Source organism: Scyliorhinus torazame, chromosome 8 (assembly GCF_047496885.1).
Source record: "Scyliorhinus torazame isolate Kashiwa2021f chromosome 8, sScyTor2.1, whole genome shotgun sequence".
Classification (NCBI taxonomy): Eukaryota; Metazoa; Chordata; class Chondrichthyes; order Carcharhiniformes; family Scyliorhinidae; genus Scyliorhinus; species Scyliorhinus torazame.
Window position 1 is genome coordinate 96176171 of NC_092714.1, and position 22970 is coordinate 96199140.

General features: G+C 52.4%; 1 protein-coding gene across 3 annotated transcripts in view; it reads right to left on the reverse strand.

Moving 5' to 3' along the window:
- Positions 1 to 22970, reverse strand: part of pcyt1ba (phosphate cytidylyltransferase 1B, choline a) — a 152808-nt gene that overhangs the window by 41564 nt on the left and 88274 nt on the right. For all 3 annotated transcript variants that reach the window (XM_072513951.1, XM_072513952.1, XM_072513950.1), the window contains exons 2-4: positions 18589 to 18688; positions 8934 to 9050; positions 7302 to 7453 (exon numbers count right to left, since the gene is read on the reverse strand). In XM_072513951.1, coding sequence (XP_072370052.1) covers positions 7302 to 7453; positions 8934 to 9050; positions 18589 to 18688 — 369 coding nt within the window. The remainder of the gene's footprint in view (positions 1 to 7301; positions 7454 to 8933; positions 9051 to 18588; positions 18689 to 22970) is intronic.

The window sequence follows — 22970 nt, forward strand, 5'->3', positions numbered from 1 at the left end:
GGATTCTTTCCAAATGTGAAAAGCTAGAAATCGGGGAGGACCAAGAAAGCCTGAGGGTCCAGTTACATAGATCATTAAAATGGCATGAACAGGTACAAAAAATAATTTAAAAGGCTAACAGAATAAAGGAAAAGTAGGCACTTGGATTAGCAATTGGTTGAGTGACAGGATCCAGGAGTAATGATAAATGGTTGTTTTTCAGATTGGAGGAAGGTTTGTATTGGAGTTCCCCGGGGGTTAGTGTTGGGACGCTTGCTCTTCTTGACATAGTTTAATCACTTAGACTGTGGTGATCAGGGTGTGATTTCAACATTTGAAGATGATACAAAGGTTGGAGACATTGTCAATTGTGATGAGGATAGTCTTGAAAATCAAAAGGATGTAGACATGTAGATGTCTACGGTGAATATGTACACAAGCTGGTGTATATGTACATAAGTCATTCTTCTAGATATGTCGATGCCTATGGTGTATATGTACATAAGTCAGTGTATCTAGAAGTTTGCAAAAGCCAATTGGTGCTCTCACAATTGTTAATTATAAAGCTGAGATTTTTGTTTCCCAAGGGCACTAAGGGATATGGGGCAAAGATGGACATACAGAGTTAAGTTACAGATCACCCAGGATCTTAGTGAATGGCAGAGCGTACTCAAGGAGCTAAATGGCCTGCTCCAGTTCCTATGTCCCTCATACATCCTTTCCAATTTTAATTTCTTTTAAAGTCAAAAGAAAGATGTACAAGGAGCAGTTGAAGCAATATTACTTATGCTACCCTATCACCCACAGTCTACATTACCTCCACTATTTTACAATAAATTGTGATCAGCAAAAGATTCCAGGATGAGACTTGAACTGAAGAGTGTTCGACAGTGAAGATGTATATAAATATATTTAAATATAAAAGAGGGGCGGGAGAAAAATGACAATGGGGTATATGAGCACAAATTGTTGAAGGTGGGAGAGCAGGTTGAGAAAATCTGAGGCAGCAATGAAGATCGCCAAAGGACTCATTGACAAATCGAGAAAATCTAGCAAAGATGTATACAAGTCAATTCTCGAGTGGAGAAACACACCGACTGAAGGCATGGCAAGTAGTCCATTCGAAAACTAATGTCATGCCATAGTTGAATTGCTTTTTCGCAGAGCTGGCATGGACACAACAGGCCGAATGGCCTTCTGTGCTGTAAATTCTATGATTGTATTCTATATTAAATAGGTATACAGATAATATATTTATACCCTGGTCCATCTCCTATCATTAGCTGGATGGATCCTCTCCTTTTGCTTGTGGCATCCTGCCTGAGCTCCAGATCAAATCTATAGTGAAATGCAGGGCTGGGCCAGATTGTTCTGTGAGAAATAGTTGCTGCTGTATGGACCCAGTCAGGTGAGTTGACCATAGGAAGATGTAGTGACAGGAAGTGCAAAAGATGCGAGGAGGTGAATGGTAGTCTACACTGGGGTTTCGGCACTTTTCATAGGTGTTCGGTTATAGTGGCAGCTGTTTGCTGATGTTCTGCCGCAACTGAGGATTCAGTCTGCAGCATTGAGAATGGGAATATATTGAACCTTTGAGGTGTAGGCCTCCACAGAGCAATGCAAGGCTGGGTGGTGGGAAGCTTCAAGAAGCATTTGGTTGTCAGATCCAGCGGCACCTAGAATGGGAGTTTTTGTTCATTCCTGAGTCCTGCTACTCTTTGGCTGACCAGCAGTGGATGGGAAAGTAGTGCAACAGGTTTTAAATTTAAACAACATAACATTTAAAATTTCATAAATTTGAGAAACCAGGGCGGCACGGTGGGGCAGTGGTTGGCACTGCCACCTCACGGCACCGAGGACCCGGGTTCAATGCCGGCCCCGGGTCACTGTCCGTGTGGAGTTTGCACGTTCTCCCCATGTCTGCGTGGGTCTCACCCCCACAACCCAAAGATGTGCAGGGTAGGTGGATTGGCCACACTAAATTGCCCCTTAATTGGAAAAAAAGTAATTTGAGTAACCAGCAAGTCTGAAAATCAGGTTCAATCAAACAAAGCAGTGGATAAAGTTGGACAAATCTCACCAGAAAACAACGAGTGGTGAGAAAGCTGCAATTAAAATGGATCAGGGCATCAGGGGCTGGATTCTCCATGAGGTGACGCCGAAATTGCGAAACGCGGTGGGCCGGAGAATCGGCTCCGATGCCGAAATCGAGCCTGCCGCAGGTTTCATGCCGATTTGCCATTCTCCAGCCCCCCCAAAATGACAAAATCGCGGCGCCTGCCGCACAGCCCGAAAGTACAGTATGCATCTGATTAGCGGCCCTGACGACCGATTCTCCGGGACCTCAGTGATTCAGCGCCTCGGATGGGCCGAATTCCCGACGTGAACCTGGCATGCTGGCTGAAGCGGCTGCGAGAGGAGGTAGGAGGTGCTGTGGGGTTCCCGGTTCGGTGTCCAGGCGTGCGTTCTGCAGGGGGGGGGGGGGGGGGGGGGACCCTGCCAAGGCCGGGGAAGGGGAGGGACCCTGCCAAGGCCGGGGAAGGGGAGGGGTACGTGGGTGGGGGGCAGGCCGAGCAGCCGGGGAACCCCCCACAGGACAGGGGCAGTACCCAGGCACAGGCCGCCATTATGGCAGCCACCTTGCTGGCCGCCCACCCTGGCCCCTGTGTGCACACATTGACAACGGCCGTATGGATGCCCCGCCCCACCCCCACCCAACCGGCAGCACCCATCGGGGGACCACCCAGAGCCACGCCGACGGCAGCCCCCAGTGAGGGCACTGCCATCCAATGGTGCCCCTGGCAGCAGGGATGGGCGCCAGGACCGGGGGCAATGACGGGGCCAGATTGCGGGAGTGGGGGCTTGCGTGTTTGGGGCACGCAGTGACAACCGGGGCACCGTACAGTCCATGGCACCTGGTTGGGCACGGGTGTATGTGCCATGATTACATGTTTACCTTTCACCCCCTGCAAAGAATAATGGCTTTTGGGCATCAACCTGTGACGTTGGCCGCCGTGGCGACGGCCGCTGCCCTGCATGCAGCCCTGTGCCAGCGTGAGCGGAGGCGGCTCAGCGAGGAGGCGAAGGCTGCAGCAGAGGAACGGGCTGCAGAGGGACAGGTCGCAGCTGCCCAGGCTGGAGGGCCCAACAGGATGAGGAGAAGAGGGAGGAGGAGGTGCCAAGGAGGTGCCGGATGAGGCCACGTGTTTACCACGACCGCATGTCCTTTGAGGACCTTCCAGACCGGGCTTGCAGATGGAGACTGCGAATGAGCAGGGAGACAGTGCGACACATCTGCCACATGATGGTACACCTGGCATCGCATTGGTATGGGGGAGGACATCCGCTCCCGGTGGCCCTCAAGATGACGGTGGCGCTGAACCTTTATATGACGGGTCGTTCCAGTCGCCAAGTGGGGACATGTCCGGCATCTCACAGGTATCGGCGCACAGGTGCATCTGTGCAGTCACTGACGCCCTGTATGCCCTGGCAGATCGATACATCCAGTACCCTGTGGACCATGCCCACCAGGATGCCCGTGCAGCAGGGTTCGCTGCTATCGCCAGGATGCCCCGGGTCCAGAGGGTCATCGATGGGGTGCATGTCGCCCTACGGCCACCGGCGGATAACAGGCTGCTGTTCACCAACTGAAAGGGGTACCATCCGATCAGATGAAGATCCTGCACGTCTGCTCCCGATACCCGGGCAGTGTGCATGACTCCTTCACCTTGGGGCACTCGGTGATTCCCGACATGTTTGAGGGACACCCCTCCCTGGCTGCGGGACTGGTTGCGACAGGGGTTACCCGTTGTGGTCATGGCTGATGACGCCTATATGGAGGCCACAAACCAATTCCCATTGTGCGACCAGGGGTGTGTTCGAGAGCTGCGTCAGGGTCCTGAAAATGCGCTTCAGGTGCCTGGACTGCTCTGGAGGTGTCCTCCAGTACGAGGCTGGGAGGGTCGCCCGTATCGTTGTGGTCTGCTGCGTCCTCCACAATATAGCCCAGCAGAGGGGTGATGTGCTGGAGGAGGATGAGGAGGAAGGGTAGGCCTCGTCAGACGAGGAGGATGATGGGGAGGGGGACAATGAGCGGGACATGGGGCCAGGCCAGGCACGGGAGGCCGCACAACGCTATCGCCAGGGTCAGTGCACACGGGGCACACTCATCAAAACACGTTTCACAGACTAGGGGGGAGGAGAGTCGCTGGCCAGGGGCACGGACACCACCATACCACACTCCCACACCACCGAACACCCTCACCTCCCACACCACCGAACACCATCACCTCCCACACCACCGAACACCCTCACCCCCCACACCACTGAACACCCTCACCTCCCACACCACTGAACACCCTCACCTCCCACACCACCGAACACCCTCACCTCCCACACCACCGAACACCCTCACCCCCACACCACCAAACCACCCGCATGCACACCCCCCTCCATTATACATACATGCGGCACTATGAGCTGGGGGCACTGGGTTGGCAGTGACAGCGGGTCTGGTCCATGGGATGGAGGATGATGACAGCCCCCTCTGCGATGAGCTCCATGCTCCACATCGTTTGACAATGTCTGACTCATGCCCACAGTAGTACCTTCCACCTGGGTGATCCCTGCATGTGAGCTGGCCAGTCCATCACATGGCCCTGTCGAATAGCTGGGGAGGGGGTGCTGAGGACAGTCGGGGGGAGGGTGTTACACGGTGCACCAGCTGGGCCTCACACGTTCCCCCCCCCCCCCCCCCCCCCCCACTCCCAGTGGCCAGCACTGACCGCCCCACCCCCACACCCATCAATCGGAGCACAGAGGCAGGTTTGAACGGTGCGAACATGTGTTTATTTTGAACAAATATATACAGTCTGTGCCCTAGCCCCTATAACTAAACTTTGACCTGCACCGGTGCCAACTTAACTGGTGTCTAACTTTCTGGCCTCACAGGCCCTAACACTACGCCTAGGTGGTTCCCCAGTCGGTACAGTAGGAATGGAGGCGGCCTGCTTTGACTCCTGCCCTGCGACGAGGGTCCCCATTGGTGCACGTCTCCTGGGGCGGCCCGGCCTGGATGGGCCCAGCTGCTCCTTGGGCGTCCCGGGTGGCATGGTGCTGCCCTGTTCTGCCCGCTGTGCCACCAGATTCACCAGGGATGGGGGACACGGTCGGGGATGGGGGGAGTCCGAGGTGCTGCAGTGTTCCGGCACCTCCCCTGCGGGAGCCACCGGCATGGGCCCCATCGCCTCCTCCTCCATCGGGGTGCCCGATGGCCCCCGGGCCTCTCCATGGGACAGGGGTGTGAGGGGAGCCATCCCCCGAGGCCCCCGTGCCACCTGCCGCTTCCAGTCCTGGAGGCCTGCATGGTATCGACGAGGGTCTGAACGTTAGTGGCCGTGGAGCACAGGATGTGGGCCATCTCCATCTGGGATTGCAACACATCACTCTGCGACTGTGCCACCACCCTGGGTGTCTGTGCCACAGCAGCCAGTGAGTGGGCCGCGTCCCTCTGGGACTGGATCATCTCCCTCTGTGCCTGCGCTATGCCGGCCTGCACCTGGGCATTGCGCCGAAGCTCTCAGCAATGGCCTGCTGATGCTGAGGAGCGCCGCTGCAATCTCCAACTGGCTCTGGCACATGGTTGCCTGTGAGAGGGCAGCCGTGCCCTGGGCCTCGTCCCCCATCTGCACAGGATACTCCAGGCCTTGCACACGCTGACCCATGTCTGACACCGTCGTCCCCATTGCCTCCACCGCAGACGCCATCTGTGCGGTTTCGGCCTGGGTGGCATGCATGACTGGCCCATGCAAGTGTTGGAAGCTGGCCATCATCCCTTCCTCTGGTCCCTGGGTCTCTGACTGCACCTGCACTGTGGGTGGACTGGATGTTCCAGGAGCCTGGGACCCATCTGGGCGGCAGCTGGTTCCTGGGGCCGGGCTGCCCTTCGACCATCCGGCCGCTTGGCTACTCCTACCCCCACCTGCTCTACCAGACCGACTGTGTGGTGCGCATCAGATTGTGTCCCAGGAGCCTCTTCACTAGTGTCATGAGGATCCACAACTAGGTAGGGGTCTCACTTAGACGCGGGCGCCGACCTCCGCGTCGACGAACTCCGGACCGCTGACAACGTCCACTGCCCCCTGCTCGGGCACAGTGAGGGGCCGCAGGTCTGGTGGTCCCCCTCCAGTCTTCTCCCGCTCCCGGCGGTTGAGCGCAGGCTTGTCCGGGGGGGGGGGGGGGGGAGATCACAAACAACGACACTGTTAGACAGTCCGGCGCATGCAGCCCAGGGGTTGAGTAGCTGACGGCATCAGTGGCCAGGGCACACGGCCATTGCGGCTGGCATGGGTGCTGGCATGTGGGGCAGGATGGGGGTGCGGCCATCCCTTGGGGGAGGGAGGGGGTTTGGGTCACATGTGTGTGGGGGGTAGGGGGTTAGTGTCAGGGGCACAGCGTTGACTACTCACCCTGGCCACCCTGAGGAGGTCTTGCAGTTTTTTTCGGCACAGGGTGAAAGCCCGGGCGACTTTGCTGTCGGCGCTGACGGCGGCTCCCACTTCCGCCCAGGCACGGCGAACGTTGGCGCCTGAGGACCTCCCTCCCGGGCCAGGGTACAGCACCAGCCGCCTCTCCTCCATGGAGTCAAGGAGGGTCTCCAGTTCTGCATCGTGGAAGCGCGGCGCTGCTCTCTTTGCGGTCATGTTGGCTGCGACGCTTGTGTGTGGGAGGGGGAGAATCCCTTAAGTGCTGCTGCAGCTGTGCAGCAATCACGGAACCGGTGAATCTGCCGCTGTTCTGCTTCCGGAGTGTGACATTATGCATGTCGCCCGTGCTAGCCCCTTTGGAGTGTCTGAATACCTTCACCTGTGGTGCCGTTTTTGCCGTTGTGAAACTCCACAGTTTTCACGACGGCGTCAACACTTAGTTTCAGAAACGGAGAAACCAGCCCCAGGTTTTTACATGCTATTGGAGAATCTACATATTTTTAATGTCTTTTCCCATTTTAGGGAATTTTCACTTGGCGCAGAAATTAATTGTTCAATTGTGATAATAGGAGGCAAGGTTAATGGACAGGACCTTGAGCCAAAGTTGGTTTTGAACCACATACTGCATTTCAGTGATCTGTCAGTAGAGGGTGTTTTCTACTTTTACTGGAAGTTAAAATGAGCTTTGAAATGCTGTATTACTTGGGAAAGAATGTCCCCTTGCACTATTTTCCGGACATGGAGTAATATACCACTAAGTAAACGTTAACCCATCATACATTTCCTCAAAGCGCACAAACATTTGGTAGAAGGGGAATGGACCATTGAGAAACATACCTTATGTTTTTCAAGAAATTCTGGAGATAGCGTCCACGGTGCATCCCTGATAACCTCATCAACATAACGGCAATGTCTCAGGGCATCATAGCGCTCAATCTCATTCATGACAGTGAAACCTTTGTACTCATGGGTTAGATCATCGCTGCACACTGAGACCAAACATACACAAGCAATCCTGATAAGAAATCCATTTCACAGGCATCCCACATAGACATAAATTCTGGCCCCACCACCATTTTTAATGACTGTCACCATTTCACATTTTTGCAGATATCTGTACACACAGTAACAAGAAAAATGATTTCAGAAAAGTATATGAATTTGTAGAAGATTTTATAATTCAACTCACAGTCCTTCAATTTAATATTGACATTAGCACTGTGTGACTGGGCAACATGTAACTGCTTTGAACCCATTATTTCCCATTCTCATTTCCAGCCAAAGCATTGTGGGAGGATAGCAAGCAAAGATGTCAAGCGTGTGGGAATAAAGTAGAGGCGAAGTCACTTTGGCCCACTCGCAGGCATCTTCTAGCTGTGGGTTAAGAAGTAGCAGTACGTAATAGGTCAGACCTGTGTTGGAACGGGGCATGGTGTAGTCAGGGTACTGAGGAAGAGGGAAACCAAAATGAATACTTACACTATTCTGTTGAAGAACTGCAGTTTTAAAGTAAGTCATTTGTGTTTGTCTGTACGTGTCTTACAGACTAGTTGCGTCGCAAATAATCTGCATGTATCTTCCTTCATGACTTTGCTTTCATGTCAGATGTGTTGGGCACAAGATTGATTGTGTGTGCTGTTATTTAACCATCACTTGCAATGAAAGATCTATAACTTTATCTTATGATCAAACTATTAATATACCTGACAGTACTTTATCTTGTCATTAACACTAATATATTCCTTAATACCTGCTTCAAAGAAAAAATTGCTTGTTGCAAGAACATTTTGATTACTGAGTAATGGATCTGTAGGAGGATATGAGCAGAACTGTCAACACTGAGGGAATAATAGAAGTGACATTTCAGAAAAGCAAGAATGATACAGATTGCAAATCCATTTAAGGATTTGAAGCTGTGCTTATATTTCAGAGTGACATCATCAAGAGTGGTTATATTTTTAAACCTTAAAACTGAGTGGCATTTGGCAAGCATGAGTGTGTGATGGAAACATCTAGAAAGCAACATAAAAGATGTATGGGAGTTAATATGTAAAACAGGCACATTTATTAGCATTTTCAAACTGATGTACTATTCACATTTGGAACACCATCAGCACACCGTGACTGATGGACACCTGGGAATAGCAACTGAGTCAGAATTAGCTCTCAGTTGAGCCATGGCTGCAGTCTTTCATCCAGTGAAAGGATAAGCAATGCTCTGCAGTAGCCATGGGGAATAGTCTGTGGAGCAGACTGCGCTCTTCTCCCAACAGATGTGCTCCAGTGAGTGGCAGAGCTGTTGGTCCAATGTGGGAAATGGGTACAAAAAAAAAACACTGAAGTAATTCCCACTTTCTTGATGTGCAGTCCTCGCAGTTTCTAAACATCTCTTTGCATCGCCCACAAGAGTTAATTGCTTCAGTTGGCATTGCACATTTTGCTTCAATTGGGCTGTACCTCAGTTCTTACCTCCGACGAGTAAGTAGGTATTTGGGAAAAGATTTTTGGCCTGCATTAGAGCCCGAGCGTGACCCGAGTGAAATAGATCGAAAATTCCATCTGCGTAAACTCTCACTGGTCTGTCAACTGGAAAAGGATAAGCCAGTACAAGTTAGCATCGAATTGGGAGTCATTAAACATATTGCACAAGTGAACTTCAAACACAACACAGCAATGTTTCAGCTGAAATCATAAGCTTTGCCATATTATCTCTATTCTCATCACCTAAGACATTAGGCTGTAAAATTTGGCTATGTAGAATCGCTGGTGTTGGCACTACAAGAGCCCAGCGTCCCAGAAATTGTGGCCAATCCACTTCCAGTCACTTCCAGCACAGCCCACACTGTAAAGATGCGAGTGCATCCTTGTATGTGCCAGAAACAGATGGTGACGTCATTCAGCTTTCAAATGATTTGACTCCTGATCTGCCATTTGTATCTTACAGATCCTGTTGATGCCCTCTCTTAAATACTTCCAGCCCAAATGTCTGATGGACCGAGCCACCCCACCCCTCCCACTAATGCGAGTTAAAAGGCTTCAGCATGGGACTTTCAGGTGAGGTGCTTTTGAGTTTTATTTGCTGCTGCTGAGTTAGTGGAAGTGCTGTGTACTCTGCTGTTAGAGAAACCCTGAAAAGTTTGATTCAAAAGGCAGTGGCGCTGAGCTTTTCCAAGCTCAGAGGAGTTTGCAGGCCTGTCAGCAGAAGGCCTGCTTTCACTCGTGGGGATTATGGTTACAGTCCCTCTTGGGCTGCAGTATGACAGGGACATGGAGCACTGACTGCAGAGAGGGAAAACTGTGTATAGGAGGAGGAAGACTCTCAAGAGAAGGCCAAAAGTATCATAGAGCACTTCTTCTACCTCTACTTCAGCCAGGAACAGTGTCTGAGATGGCCATGATTCACCAAGGAGATGCTTACTGAACTGCGTTACCTTCATCACTCAGTTCTACTGCCAGTGGCTATGAAATCACCATCACCCTCAATTTCCTTCTCGGCTGGAAATGGAGACATTGCCAAAACCTCACAATTAGCTGTGCAATGCTGCATCAAGGGGGTAACAGAGGACAGGGGACAGCCTAGTCTTCCCCTCTAACCAGAGAGAAATAGGAGGTGTAGCCACAGGGCATTGAAAGGATTCCCAATGCTGCAAGGAGTCATCAACTACACACATGTGGCTGCTTGGGTGCCAGATATCAATGGGGAGCTGTACTGGGACAGCAAAGGGTTCCACTCACTTAACGTGTAGTTGGAATGTGACTACACGGAGAGCATCATGTTGGTAAATGTTGCTATTCTGGCAGCAGCTACAATGCTTTCATGCTGCACCAGTCAGTCATTCCTGCTGCATTCCACCACTATGACAACCAGACGCTGGCTGCTGGGTGACAATGGGCTACCCACATAGCTCATAACTCTCCTCCACTACCCAACCACATGTGGCCAGCGTCATACAATGAGAGCCATGGTGCCACCACGATCGTCATGGAGCAAATGATTGGCATTATAAAACATTAGGTACTGGCTGAATCAGTCAGGGAGAAATCCACACTACTCCCTGGAGTCTATCTCCAAGTTTGTGCTGGGATTCTGTGTTTCATGGGAGTGAAGACCTTGCCACCTGGCCTTCAGCGAGCATGTCAGAAGGTGGGAGAGGAAGAGGCAGAGGAGGAAGGAAGGAAGAAAGCATCCAGGCCCCATTGCTTCAGTGGACAGTCTGTGAGCAGTTAATCAGACTTCAGTGCCCCTAAAACCATCCCTACATTACTGCGGGTATTGAATTCTCCACCTATCCATTCCTCTGCTACAGACCTTCATCTGAGGCAAAATCCTGAAATAAAAAACATGAGAATAAATAATCCACAATAGATTTATTCAACAACACATCCAATAACACACCCAAAGTTAAACTTTGTGCATTCCTTTACTGCCTCTCTTGCAGGGGCCTTTGCCTTGCCTGGTACTCCAAAGAGTTTAGTGGACCTTTAGTGGGGGTGACAGCAGATGGCCTTGCAGGGCAACCTAAATTGACTCTGGAGCTTGAGTGTTCAGCTTCATCTGCACCACCTCAGCATGGGGGCAGTAGTCCTCGCTTGTTGACTGAGGCAACAGCACGTGACTGGTGGAGTGTCAATGATGGGAGGACAATTTTCTTTCAGCCTTTCATGGGATGTGGGCATTGCTGGCTAGGCCAGCATTTATTTCCCATCCCCTATTACTCTTGAGAAGGTAGTGGTGAGCTGTCTTCTTGAATCGCTGCGGTCCATGTGGTGTAGGTACACCCACAGTGCTGCTAGGGAGGGAGTTCCAGGATTTTGACCCAGTGGCAGTGAAAGAGCGGCGATATATTTCCAAGTCAGGGCGGAGAGTGACTTGGAGGAAAACCTGAAGGCGGTAGTGTTGCCCGGGTATCTGCTACCCTTGTCCTTCTGGCTGGTAGATGTTGCGAGTTTGGAAGGTGCTGCCTAAGGAGCCTTGGTGAGTTGCTGCAGTGCATCTTGTAAATAGTGCATACTGCTGCTACTATGTGTCAGTGGTGGAGGCAGTTGAAGGTGGTGGGTGGGGTGCTAATCAAGCGAGCTGATTTGTTGTGGATGGTGCAGCTGTCGGAGCTGCACTCATTCAGGCAAGTGGAGAGTATTCAATAACACTCCTGACTTGTGCCTTGTAGATGGTGGGCAGACTTTGGGGAGTCGGGAGGCGGGTTACTCGCTGCAGGATTCTGAGTCTCTGACCTGCTCTGGTAGCCACAGTATTTATATGGCTTGTCCAGTTCAGTTTCTGGTCAGTGGTAACTCCCCAGTTTGTTGTTCATGGGGACTCCAGTGATGGTAATGCCACTGAATGTCAAGGGGAGATGGAAAGATTCTTGTAGGAGATGGTCATTGCCTGGCACTTGGGTGATGCAAATGTAACTTGCCAATTGTCAGCCTGAGCCTGAATGTTGTCCAGGTCATATTGCATATGAGTACAATCTGCCTCTCAGACTCTGGGCAGGGTCCACTCGTGCTGCAATGGACGCAGCATCAGGCTGCGCCCACAAGTGCTGATATGGATTTGGCCATCAGTTCCACACTGGAAAGGATGGGCTCCAAGTTCTGCACCACACCCTGAGTCATGTTAGAGCCAAACTCCTCCATGACAAGGGCTTTCTGTTGGCCTGCCAGTATACCAAGTATATCTGTGTGCATGCCCATCAGTCTTCTCTAATATGCTGCCCCATCAAAGTCCTCATCTGAGTCCCCTGCAGCAGGATTTGTGTGCGGCCTCAACCTCCGGAGAGCTGGCACAAAATCTTTCCTTTTCCCCCGGGCTGGCAGAGAATGCCTTGTGACTCACCACATGTAGATGCCACCTCTCTACATCTCTCAAGGTACCCGCTGTGTCAGGCATCTGAGCTGGTGGTTATAACTGGCAGTTCACATGATGGTGTTTTTTCATCAGATGTTTGCCTTTGCTCCATGGTGAAGCTGCACTGACTGGTCAGCTGGCAGCTCTTGGCTATGTGAAAGCAGAAACTCAGAAGAAAAGTGTTGAGGTGAGGGAAGGGGTGGGTGGGTGGGTGGGGTGGAAAGTAAGAAGCCCATGATCACGCCATCTGCAACTTGTGCTTCATGCCAGATAGCAGGATGAGATTTAAGAAGGAGCATAAGGCAGAATCATGCCACCACCCTGGATGTTTTCGATGATGACAGTCGCAACAACCACAGTCACTGCCAGTTTGATCATAGGCAGTGCCATCTCCTCCAAAGGGCTCAGGAGATGTTGGCGCGGGCGGTCTGCCACTGTTGCATTGTTATTGCCTCCTGAGGTAAAGTTATCCAATTGTAGATTTCACCATAGACAGACCTAAATCTGTCCTCAACTAAGGTCCACACATACAGGGCAGAATCTTGTTGAGACATCAGGTGTCTCACCTGCCGGCTATATGGCTGATGAAAGACCACAGTGTCTCCTTCGGAAAGACCCACTGCACCACACGCCAATCAGGGGTGAGGCCAATGGTGGGCCTTCTCGTGGAATCAAGACCCTGGAGGCAGAGGTCTCACCTCCCGAGAGCAGCTGGCCTCTTGTGCTCAGTAGTACCTCTAAAGAGGCAATGCTGCTGCCAGAAAGACACGGCACTGGAGTCCCTGATTGTTACAACCCGCACGAGCCCTACAGGGAGGGCCCGATTAGCCTCCCCGTAAGCCTCGTGGAATACAAACTTCCCCGCTGAGAGACAGGGGCCCCTCAGTGGGGTAATTGATTACGGACATAAAAGCTGGCCCAGAGGCCAGGGTAAAGCTCTGGGGACCCAGGTCCAAATCCCATCATGGCAGATGACAAAATTTTAATTCAATAAAAATCTGAAATTAAATCTTTGTTTTAATGTATTCTAAGCAGGGGAGATGGATGGCATGTATAGAAGGTGGAGAGAGGTGGAGCTGGTGAGGGTGAGGGATTTATATCTGGAGGAGAGGTTTGCAAGTCTGGAAGAGTTGCGGGAGATGGTGGAACTGCTGAAGGGAAGCGAGTTCAGGTATATGCAAGTGAGGGACTTGGCGCAGAAGGAAAGGAGAGGGTTTCCCAAGCTGCTGGAGTATACCCTGTTGGAACAGTTGCTGCTCCCAGATGTGGAAGGGGAGGGTAGGGTTTGAGGATATATATGAGCAGCTGGGGGAGCATGGGGGAGCGCAGGTGGTGAGGATTAAGATGAAATGGGAGGAGGAGCTGGGGCGAGGTGTGGGATAGGATGCGATGCGCAGGGTGAATTCGACCTCGTGCACGAGGATGAGTTTGATTCACTTTAAGATGGTGCACAGGGTGCATATGACTCGGGCAAGGATGAGTGGGTTCTTCCAGGGTGTGGCAGATGAGTGTGGGCGAGGACCAGCAAATTACGTGCATACGTTCTGGGGCTGTGAGAAGTTGAAGAGACTGGGAGGGGATGTTTGGGACCTTATCAAAGATTGTGAGATTAGAGGCCAGGCCGGACCCTATGGTAGCGATTTTTGGGGTATCGGCATTGCCGGAACTGATGGAGGGGAGGAAGGCCGAAATTGTGGTCTTCGCCTCTCTTGTTGCCCGGCGAAGGAATCTGTTGGAATGGTGGTCGACAACGCCACCGGGACTGGTAGCCTGGCTGGGGGACCTGGAGAACTTTCTCCGGCTGGAAAAGATCAAGTTCGAATTCAAGGGATCAGTAGAGGGCTTTGAGATGTGGTGAGGACTGTTCATGACCATGTTTGAGGAATTGTTCATCGTTGGGGGTGGGTTCTGAGAGTGGGGAGCGGGGGGAGGGGGTGAAAAGGGGGACAAACTAGCACAAATTGCAACCCCTCCAAAAGAAAACACCAGAAATGGCAGGGGGGGGGGGGGGGGGGGGGGTGGGGGGGGGTGAAATCGGTGGCTGCCTTACATACTTGTTGCCCCTTAACGAACAATCACAACGGCAAAATCACCCCACCCAAAAAACCAAATCACCCCAAAAATCACCCCATCCAACCCCCACATTACCCGCATCTTCTGATCTCTGTTGTTCCAACTCCTCTGTCTCCCATCAACATTCAGATCTCCCCCAGTTTACAGTCTCTGATGAAGTCATTGACCTCCTCTAGGGTTTCAAAATAGTATTCTTGGCCTTTAAAAGTAAGCCATAGTTGTGCCGGGTACAGTATCTCAAACCGGATCTGCCTTCGTATTGAACTGCTTTGGCCTTGTTGAACCGGGCATGCCTTTTCGGCAGCTCTGCTCCTATGTCCTGATAGATTTGGACCCAGATTTGGACCCAGTTCCCCTCCCATTCGCAGTTCCGCTTCTCCCTGGCCCACAGCAGGATCTTCTCCTTCTCCACAAACTTACGGAGCCTCACAATCACAGCCCATGGCGGCTCTTCCATTCTTGGCTTCTGGCCTCAGGAACCTGTGCGCCCTGTCCACCTCTGGGGCCTTGTGCAGCACACCCTCCACCACCAGCCCTGCCAGCATCCTTGAGACATATCTCGTAGCACTTGTGCCTTCCACACCCTCAGGCAATGATACAAAGGTTGAGCCTTTTGGATCTGTTCTCCTGCTCCTCTACCTTTGCCCTGAGTGACTTGCAAAAATCCTCCAGGAGCCCACCTCCGCCTCCAACGCCACCACCCGATCACTGTGGTCGGATAGGAGCGGGATTCTCCGTGAACCGGCGGAGCATGCCACTCCGGCGCCGAGGAGTGGCATGAACCACTCCGCCGTCGGTCCACCCCGAAGGTGTGGAATCCTCCGCACCTTCAGGGGCTAGGCCGGCACCGGAGTGTTTGGCGCCGCGCCAGCCGGCACGGAAGGGGCTTGGCGCCACGCCAACCGGCACCGAAGGGCCTCCATCAGCCAGCGCGAGTTGGCGCATGCACGGGAGCACCAGAATGTGCTGGCCTCATCCCAGCGCAGGCGCAGGCGGGTTCTTCTCCGCACCGGCCATGGCGGAGGTTGACAGCGGCCGTTGCGGAGAGAAAGAATGCCCCCACGGCACAGGCCTGCCCGCGGATCGGTGGGCCCCGATCGCGGGCCAGGCCACCGTTGGGGCACCCCCCAGGGCCAGATCCCCCCCCCCCCCCCCCCCCCCCCCCCCCCCCCCCGCGCCCCCCCCAGGACTCTGCAGGCCGCCCGTGGAGCCAGGTTCCGCTGGTAAGGACCTGTTGTGATTTACGCCGGGGGGACCGGCCGAAAACGGGCGGCCACTCGGCCCATCGTGGGCCGGAGAATCGCCGGGGGGCCGCTGCCAACGGCCCCCGACTGGCACGATTCCCCGCCCCCGCCAAAACCCCGGCGCCGGAGGATTCGGCAGCCGGCGGGAGTGGGATTCACACCGCCCCCCCGGCGATTCTCCGACCCGGCAGGGGGTCGGAGAATCCCGCCCCATCTTCTCCATCTCCCAGATCTGCAACCCCTGTGCCTCCAGACATTTCTCGACTCTCTCCATCGATCCTTTCAGGGATTAAACTGGTGCCTCGATGGTCTTCGACCGATCCTCATGCATCTCGTTTCGCTGCTGGCGGAACCCCTCTCTAATGAACGCATTCAACTGCTCCATCTGGAGTTTTCCAACTTGCGACAACCCTTCCCCATTCACAATCTTCCCAATTGCTACTGTGCCACAGGTCTCTTCCAGTTCATTGGCCAGGTCTTAAACCTTTTTCTGCCGGGTTTGATAACCAGCAGACATGCTACTCATGGGGGGGGGAACTTCTCCTCCACACCTTCAGCTACACTGCGCTGTCGAAATTATCCCACTTTTGGGTAAAAAGAGTTCAAACCAATGCCTTCAAGCCACAGTTGCCCTGTGAGCGACCACTCACTCCAGTGCTACCACGGGAAGTCCTGGAATTAAAGCTCTAATGATGACCATGAAACCATTGTCGATTGTCGTAAAAACCCATTTGGTTCACTAGAACATAGAATTTACAGTGAGGCCATTTGGCACATCGAGTCTGCACCGGCCCTTACAAAGAGCACAATACTCAAGTCCACATATCTACCCTATCCCCGTAACCCCCACTTAACTTTTTTGGTCACTAAGGGCAATTTAGCATGGCCAATCCACCTAACCTGCACGTCTTTGGACTGTGGGAGGAAACCGGAGCACCCGGAGAAAACCCACGCAGATGTCCTTTAGGGAAGGAAATCTGCCAGCCTTACATGGTCTGGCCTATATGTGACTCCAGACCCACAGCAATGTGTGGTTGACTCTTAACTGTCACTTCAAGGGCTGGGACAGCCGGCGATGCCTACACCCATGAACAAATTTTAAAAGATAGGAGCCGAGGAAGAGAGGTCCCGGCTGGGACCTGGATTGTGACCTGTAAATAGTTTGCTTTAACAATAAATCGTTTTCGTTATACTTTCGTTATACCACTAAACCAACCTAAGCCGCGGGTACGTAATCTGGGTGGGCTGGGAGGGGGGTTTTTACGGGGGTGGGGGATCATGGGGAAATAGGTGCAAGGGGATCGGGAGCAAGGGCAGGGGCAGATAGCACACATCAAGCTCCGCCCTTCCCAATGTCAAGTCCCACAATCAAACACTGAATGTCTTTGATGGAGGGACCCCCCACCCCCCCCAACTCCCACCCACCCCCTGGAGTTTGACAGGCTGGTCAGACGATTTTCTCTGCAGCTCATGGCTATGGACCCATCGCCAGCTGGATTAATACCAATGGCGGTGGGTTGAGGTCCTTAAGTGATCATTAATTGGCATGGGAGTGGAACAGCTGGCCATGGACCTTCCCAGCCAGAATTTAATTCTGCTGGGAGCTAGAAGGTGGCGGGATTCACTGTGGTGCTCTGCCGTACCACCTAATTACCTGCCCTTCGTGCCTCCAAGCTCACCACCAGCAAGAACAGAAGATGTCACCCAGTCTTTCGCAACTGGCATTACTGGTCAGCAATAAAGGATATTTGATTTTTCAAAACCATTTCTTGTCCTAGCCCAGAAATACTAAACCCAGTCACAGCACCTTTTCACACCTTGCCCATGGTTAACTCAATACAGAACCTAGGATTTCTAGTCTGCAGAGTCTGGTTGAATACCGGTAAATACATATATCAATTGAGCCATTGGAAGAACTTGTTTTATTACATTTTCACTGTGTGTAGCAATATGGTAATTTGATATAATGAATTCTGCTATAATTGGAATTGGTGTTACTTGCAACAACGGACAGCTGGAAGTTTGCTTTACTCCATGAGGAAACATTGTACAAAGCTGCTTTGGGGCAATTTCTCCTTTCACCACCCAGTCAATAACCTGGTGGATTGGATCACCTATCCATGGTGGAACCTCCTGGTTATGATCCTGTTGAAAATGGAGCAAGTTCTACAACAGCAAAACATGTGGTGGAGAGGGAGAGCTGGGTGTCATCAGTGTACACGTGGATGCTGACATATATCATCAAAAGGCAGCGTGTAGTCAAAGGAGAAAAGTGATTCTCAGATTCGCCAGAATTAACAATGCTTGGGTGGGAGGAGGAAGATAAGTCATTGCTGCCAATGTTCTAGCTGTGGCTGGATGGTAAGTGTAAACCAACTAACAGCAGCCCCACAGAGCTGGACAGTGGGGAAGGAGCTTTCGAGGATGATGGTGCGGTCAACAACGTGAATGAGTGGTCAAGGAGGAAGAGATCAGAAAATGCACCATGGTCACGGTCAAAGAAAGTATCATTTGTGACTTTTATTCGATCCCCTTCCGTGCCTTGGGAGTGCACAAACCCTGATTGGAGAGATTCAAACATGGGGATAGATTTTAACTAATGGGAAGCTGACCGGTGGGAGGCCTGATGCCTGACTGTTAATGAGGTCCAGGCCTCCTGTTGACCTTCAGGCCTAGGCATTTGGGAAGAAAATGAGGTCCCACTATCGTAAGGCAAAAGACTGCATGAAGTCCTCACACTGTTGCTGGAAGCGAGTGTGAATATTTGGTGGGAAGAAGGGTTTAAGGAGTTAGTTGGTAAGCGGAGAAAAGAAGCCGGTGGCATCTTGCTCTTCAGAATGATTATGGACTTCATGGACTTCATGGATTTGTTCAGGCTCATTTGTATTGGCATATCCTCCTTGAAAATGTTGCAAGTATAAAAAGAAGCAATTTATATGTTAAGAAATCAAAGACTAACTTGGTGTTCCAAAACGGGCCTGAACAATCGTCAATCTTTCATGAGGGGCTTTGCACTGGCAGCTTGTTTCATCTGCAAATGCAGCAGGTTCAGTCAATGTCTGAAGAGAAAAACAAGGGAAAAATAGAGATCAGGGCATACTCTGCAGTGCTTTAGCATGGTTTGCAGCATTAATTATTTCTGACAGCTATAGAAAAGCTATACAATACTTTACTAAGTGATTATTCAATTTATTTGAGACTCTTTGGCATTTTGTATAACCTCACTTAAAATCCATAAAAACATCTCCTTTATATATCCAATACTATTCTACATCAAGATGAATTTTAAACCCTATTTAACTCTGCATATTTTACAATAATATAAAGATAAAATACCTTTAATGACAACAAAGGATCACAGGTAAATTGCCACTTTCTTTTCATTAATATACATGGATAATATCAGCAGGAGGAGGCCATTCGGCCCTTCGAGTCTGCTCAGCCATTCATTATGATCATGGCTGAGTTCAATACCCTGATACCACCTTCCCCCTATATCTCTTGATCCCTTTAGCCCCAAGAACTGTACCTAATACCTTCTTGAAATTACACAATGTTTTGACATCAACTGCTTTCTGTGGTAGCAAATTCCGCAGATTCACCACTCTCTGGGTGAATAAATTTCTCCTCACGTCAGTCCTAAAAGGTTTACCCCTTATCCACAAACTATGACCCCTAGTTCTGAACTCCCCCACCATCTGGAACATTCTTTCTGAATGTACCCTGCCTAATCCTGATAGAATTTTAAAAGTTCCTATGAGATCCCCTCTCAGTGTTTTAAACTCCAATGAATATAATCCTAACTGATTTAGTCTCCCCTCATATGACAGTCGCGCTATCCCAGGAATCAACCTGGTTGTGGTGGTATGTATTAGGGGTAGTACGGTACCTGTGATGCCGAGAGGCTATTGGTGGACAGACACTGGGTCCTGATTGGATCGGCCGCCTGTTGGCTCCACCCAGTAAGGCGGAGTATAGGAACCCGGGTTCTCCCAGCAGCCGCATTCTGTAAATGAGCTGCTGGGGAACAAGTCTGCTTAATAAAGCCTTCGATTGGCTTCATCTCTTCTCGCCTCATGAGTAATTGATTGTGCTACAATTTATTAAGCAGACTTAAAAAGACTATGGAGCTCCGGATCGCCCCTGGAGTGTCTGCGAATCAGCCCCCATGCAGCAAACTCAGCGGCCGTATTTAAACACTGGCTAGCGTGCTTCGAGGGATACCTCCGAACGGCCCCCGGCCGGATCACAGAAGACCAGAAAATGCAGGTCCTGCATTCCAGTGTGAGTCCAGAGATCTACATGCTCATCGAAGACGCGGAGGATTTCCCGACGGCGCTCACCATGCTGAAAGGAGTCTACATTCGGCCCGTAAACCAAGTCTACGCACGCCACCAACTCGCGATGAGATGGCAAATCCCCGGAGAATCGCTGGACGAGTTCTACAGCGCGCTGCTAATATTGGGAAGGAACTGCAACTTCCCACCGGTGACGGCTAACGAACATACGGAACTCCTAATCAGGGATGCTTTTGTGGCAGGTATGACCTCATCCCAAATCCGCCAGCGACTGCTGGAGAGAGACTCACTAGGACTCACGGAGGCACGGGCCCTTGCGGCCTCCCTCGATGTGGCCTCACAAAATGCCCGCGCTTACGGCCCCGACCGCGCGGCAGCCCCTTGGGCTCCGTGGACCCCCGCTGCGACCGACTCCCCGGCACCCCCCATCCCCCTGCAAGCCTGCACGGCCAGAGCACCAGACCACCCGGGGGGGCACCGCTGCTATTTTTGCGGGCAGTCGAAACACCCCCGGCAGCGCTGCCCGGCCCTCTCGGCCATCTGTAAAAGTTGCGGCAAGAAGGGGCACTATTCGGCGGTGTGCCAGTCCCGGGGGGTCGCCGCAATCTCCGGGGGAGAACGGGGACAGCAGACTCAACCCCCCCCAACGATCCATGTGCGGCCAACGGGCGCCGCCATTTTGGGTCCCGGACTCCACGCGGGGAGGATGGGCGCGGCCATCTTGTGACCCTCCGGACACGAGCAATCCATGGGCGCGGCCATTTTGTCTGCCCCCGACCGCGTGCGATCCATGGACGCCGCCATCTTGGCTGATAGCCAAGGACCCCAGCATCGACGGCTCCACGGGGTCTGAAGAAAACGCCCCGATGCAGCAACCACGACTGGCTTCGGTGACCCTGGACCAGTCGCGGCCCCGGACGCTCCAAACGGCAACAACGACGGTGTTAACGGGTACGAAACGCCATTCCTGATCGACTCTGGGAGCACGGAAAGTTTTATCCATCCGGATACGGTAAGACGCTGTTTTCTTTCAATCCATCCGAGTACCCAAAAGATTTTCCTGGCAGAGGGATCCCATTCCGTAGAAATCAAAGGGTTCTGCATCGCGAACCTAACAGTGCATGGGAGAGAGTTTAAGAATTATCGGCTTTATGTCCTCCCCCAACTCTATGCTCCCACTCTCCAAGGGTTAGATTTCCAATGTAACCTCCAGAGCTTAACGTTCCAATTCGGCGGCCCTATACCCCCACTCACTATCTGCAGCCTCGCGACCCTCAAGGTTGAACCGCCTTCCTTGTTTGCGAACCTCACCCTGGATTGCAAACCTGTCGCCACTAGGAGCAGACGGTACAGTGCCCAGGACCGAACGTTTATCCGGTCTGAAGTCCAGCGGTTGCTGAAGGAAGGCATAATCCAGGCCAACAATAGTCCCTGGAGAGCACAGGTGGTAGTTGTGAAGACCGGGGAGAAGCAGAGGATGGCCGTAGACTATAGTCAAACCATCAATAGGTACACACAGCTAGATGCGTACCCTCTCCCCCGCATATCCAACATGGTCAATCGGATTGCACAATACAAGGTCTTTTCCACCGTGGACCTTAAGTCCGCATACCATCAGCTCCCCATCCGCCCGAGCGACCGCAAGTACACGGCCTTCGAGGCAGACGGGCGGCTCTACCACTTTTTAAGGGTCCCATTTGGTGTCACTAACGGAGTCTCGGTCTTCCAACGGGAGATGGACCGAATGGTTGACCAGCACGGTTTGTGGGCCACGTTCCCATACCTCGACAATGTAACCATCTGCGGCCATGACCAGCAGGACCACAACGCCAACCTCCGCAAATTCCTCCAGACCGCTAACGCACTGAACCTCACCTATAACGAGGAAAAATGTGTGTTTAGCACAGACCGTCTCGCCATCCTTGGCTACGTGGTGCGTAATGGAGTGATAGGCACCGACCCTGAACGCATGCGCCCCCTTATGGAGTTCCCCCTCCCCCACTGCTCCAAAGCCCTGAAACGCTGCCTGGGCTTCTTCTCTTATTACGCCCAGTGGGACCCCCATTACGCGGACATTTCCCCTGTCGACTGAGACCCGCCAGGCCTTCAGCCGCATCAAAGGGGATATCGCAAAGGCCACGATGCACGCAATCGACGAGTCCCTCCCCTTCCAAGTCGAGAGCGACGCATCCAACGTAGCTCTGGCGGCCACTCTCAACCAAGCGGGCAGACCCGTGGCCTTTTTCTCCCGGACCCACCACGCTTCAGAAATCCGCCACTCCTCAGTGGAAAAGGAAGCCCAAGCCATCGTGGAAGCTGGGCGACATTGGAGGCATTACTTAGCCGGCAGGAGATTCACTCTCCTCACTGACCAACGGTCGGTAGCCTTTATGTTTGATAATGCACAGCGGGGCAAAATCAAGAACGGCAAGATCTTGAGGTGGAGGATCGAGCTCTCCACCTATAACTATGAGATCTTGTACCGTCCCGGAAAGCTGAACGAGCCGTCCGATGCCCTATTCATGTGCCAACGCACAAGTAGACCGCCTCCAAGCCCTCCACGAGGACCTCTGCCACCCGGGGGTCACTCGGTTCTACCACTTTGTGAAGACCCACAACCTCCCCTACTCTGTTGAGGAGGTCCGAACAGCCACCAGGAACTGCCAAATCTGGGCAGAGTGCAAGCCCCACTTTTTCAGGCCAGATAGGGCGCACCTGATAAAGGCTTCCCGACCCTTTGAGCGCCTCAGTCTGGATTTCAAAGGCCCCCTCCCCTCCACCGACCGCAACACGTACTTCCTAAATATGGTGGACGAATACTCCCGTTACCCTTTCGCCATCCCGTCCCAACATGACCGCGGCCACGGTCAATAAAGCCCTCTTCACCATCTTTACACTGTTCGGTTTCCCCGCATACATCCATAGCGATAGGGGGTCCTCCTTCATGCGACGAACTGCATCAATTCCTGCTCAGCAAGGGCATTGCCTCAAGCAGGACGACCAGTTACAACCCCCGGGGACACGGTCAGGTAGAGAGGGAGAA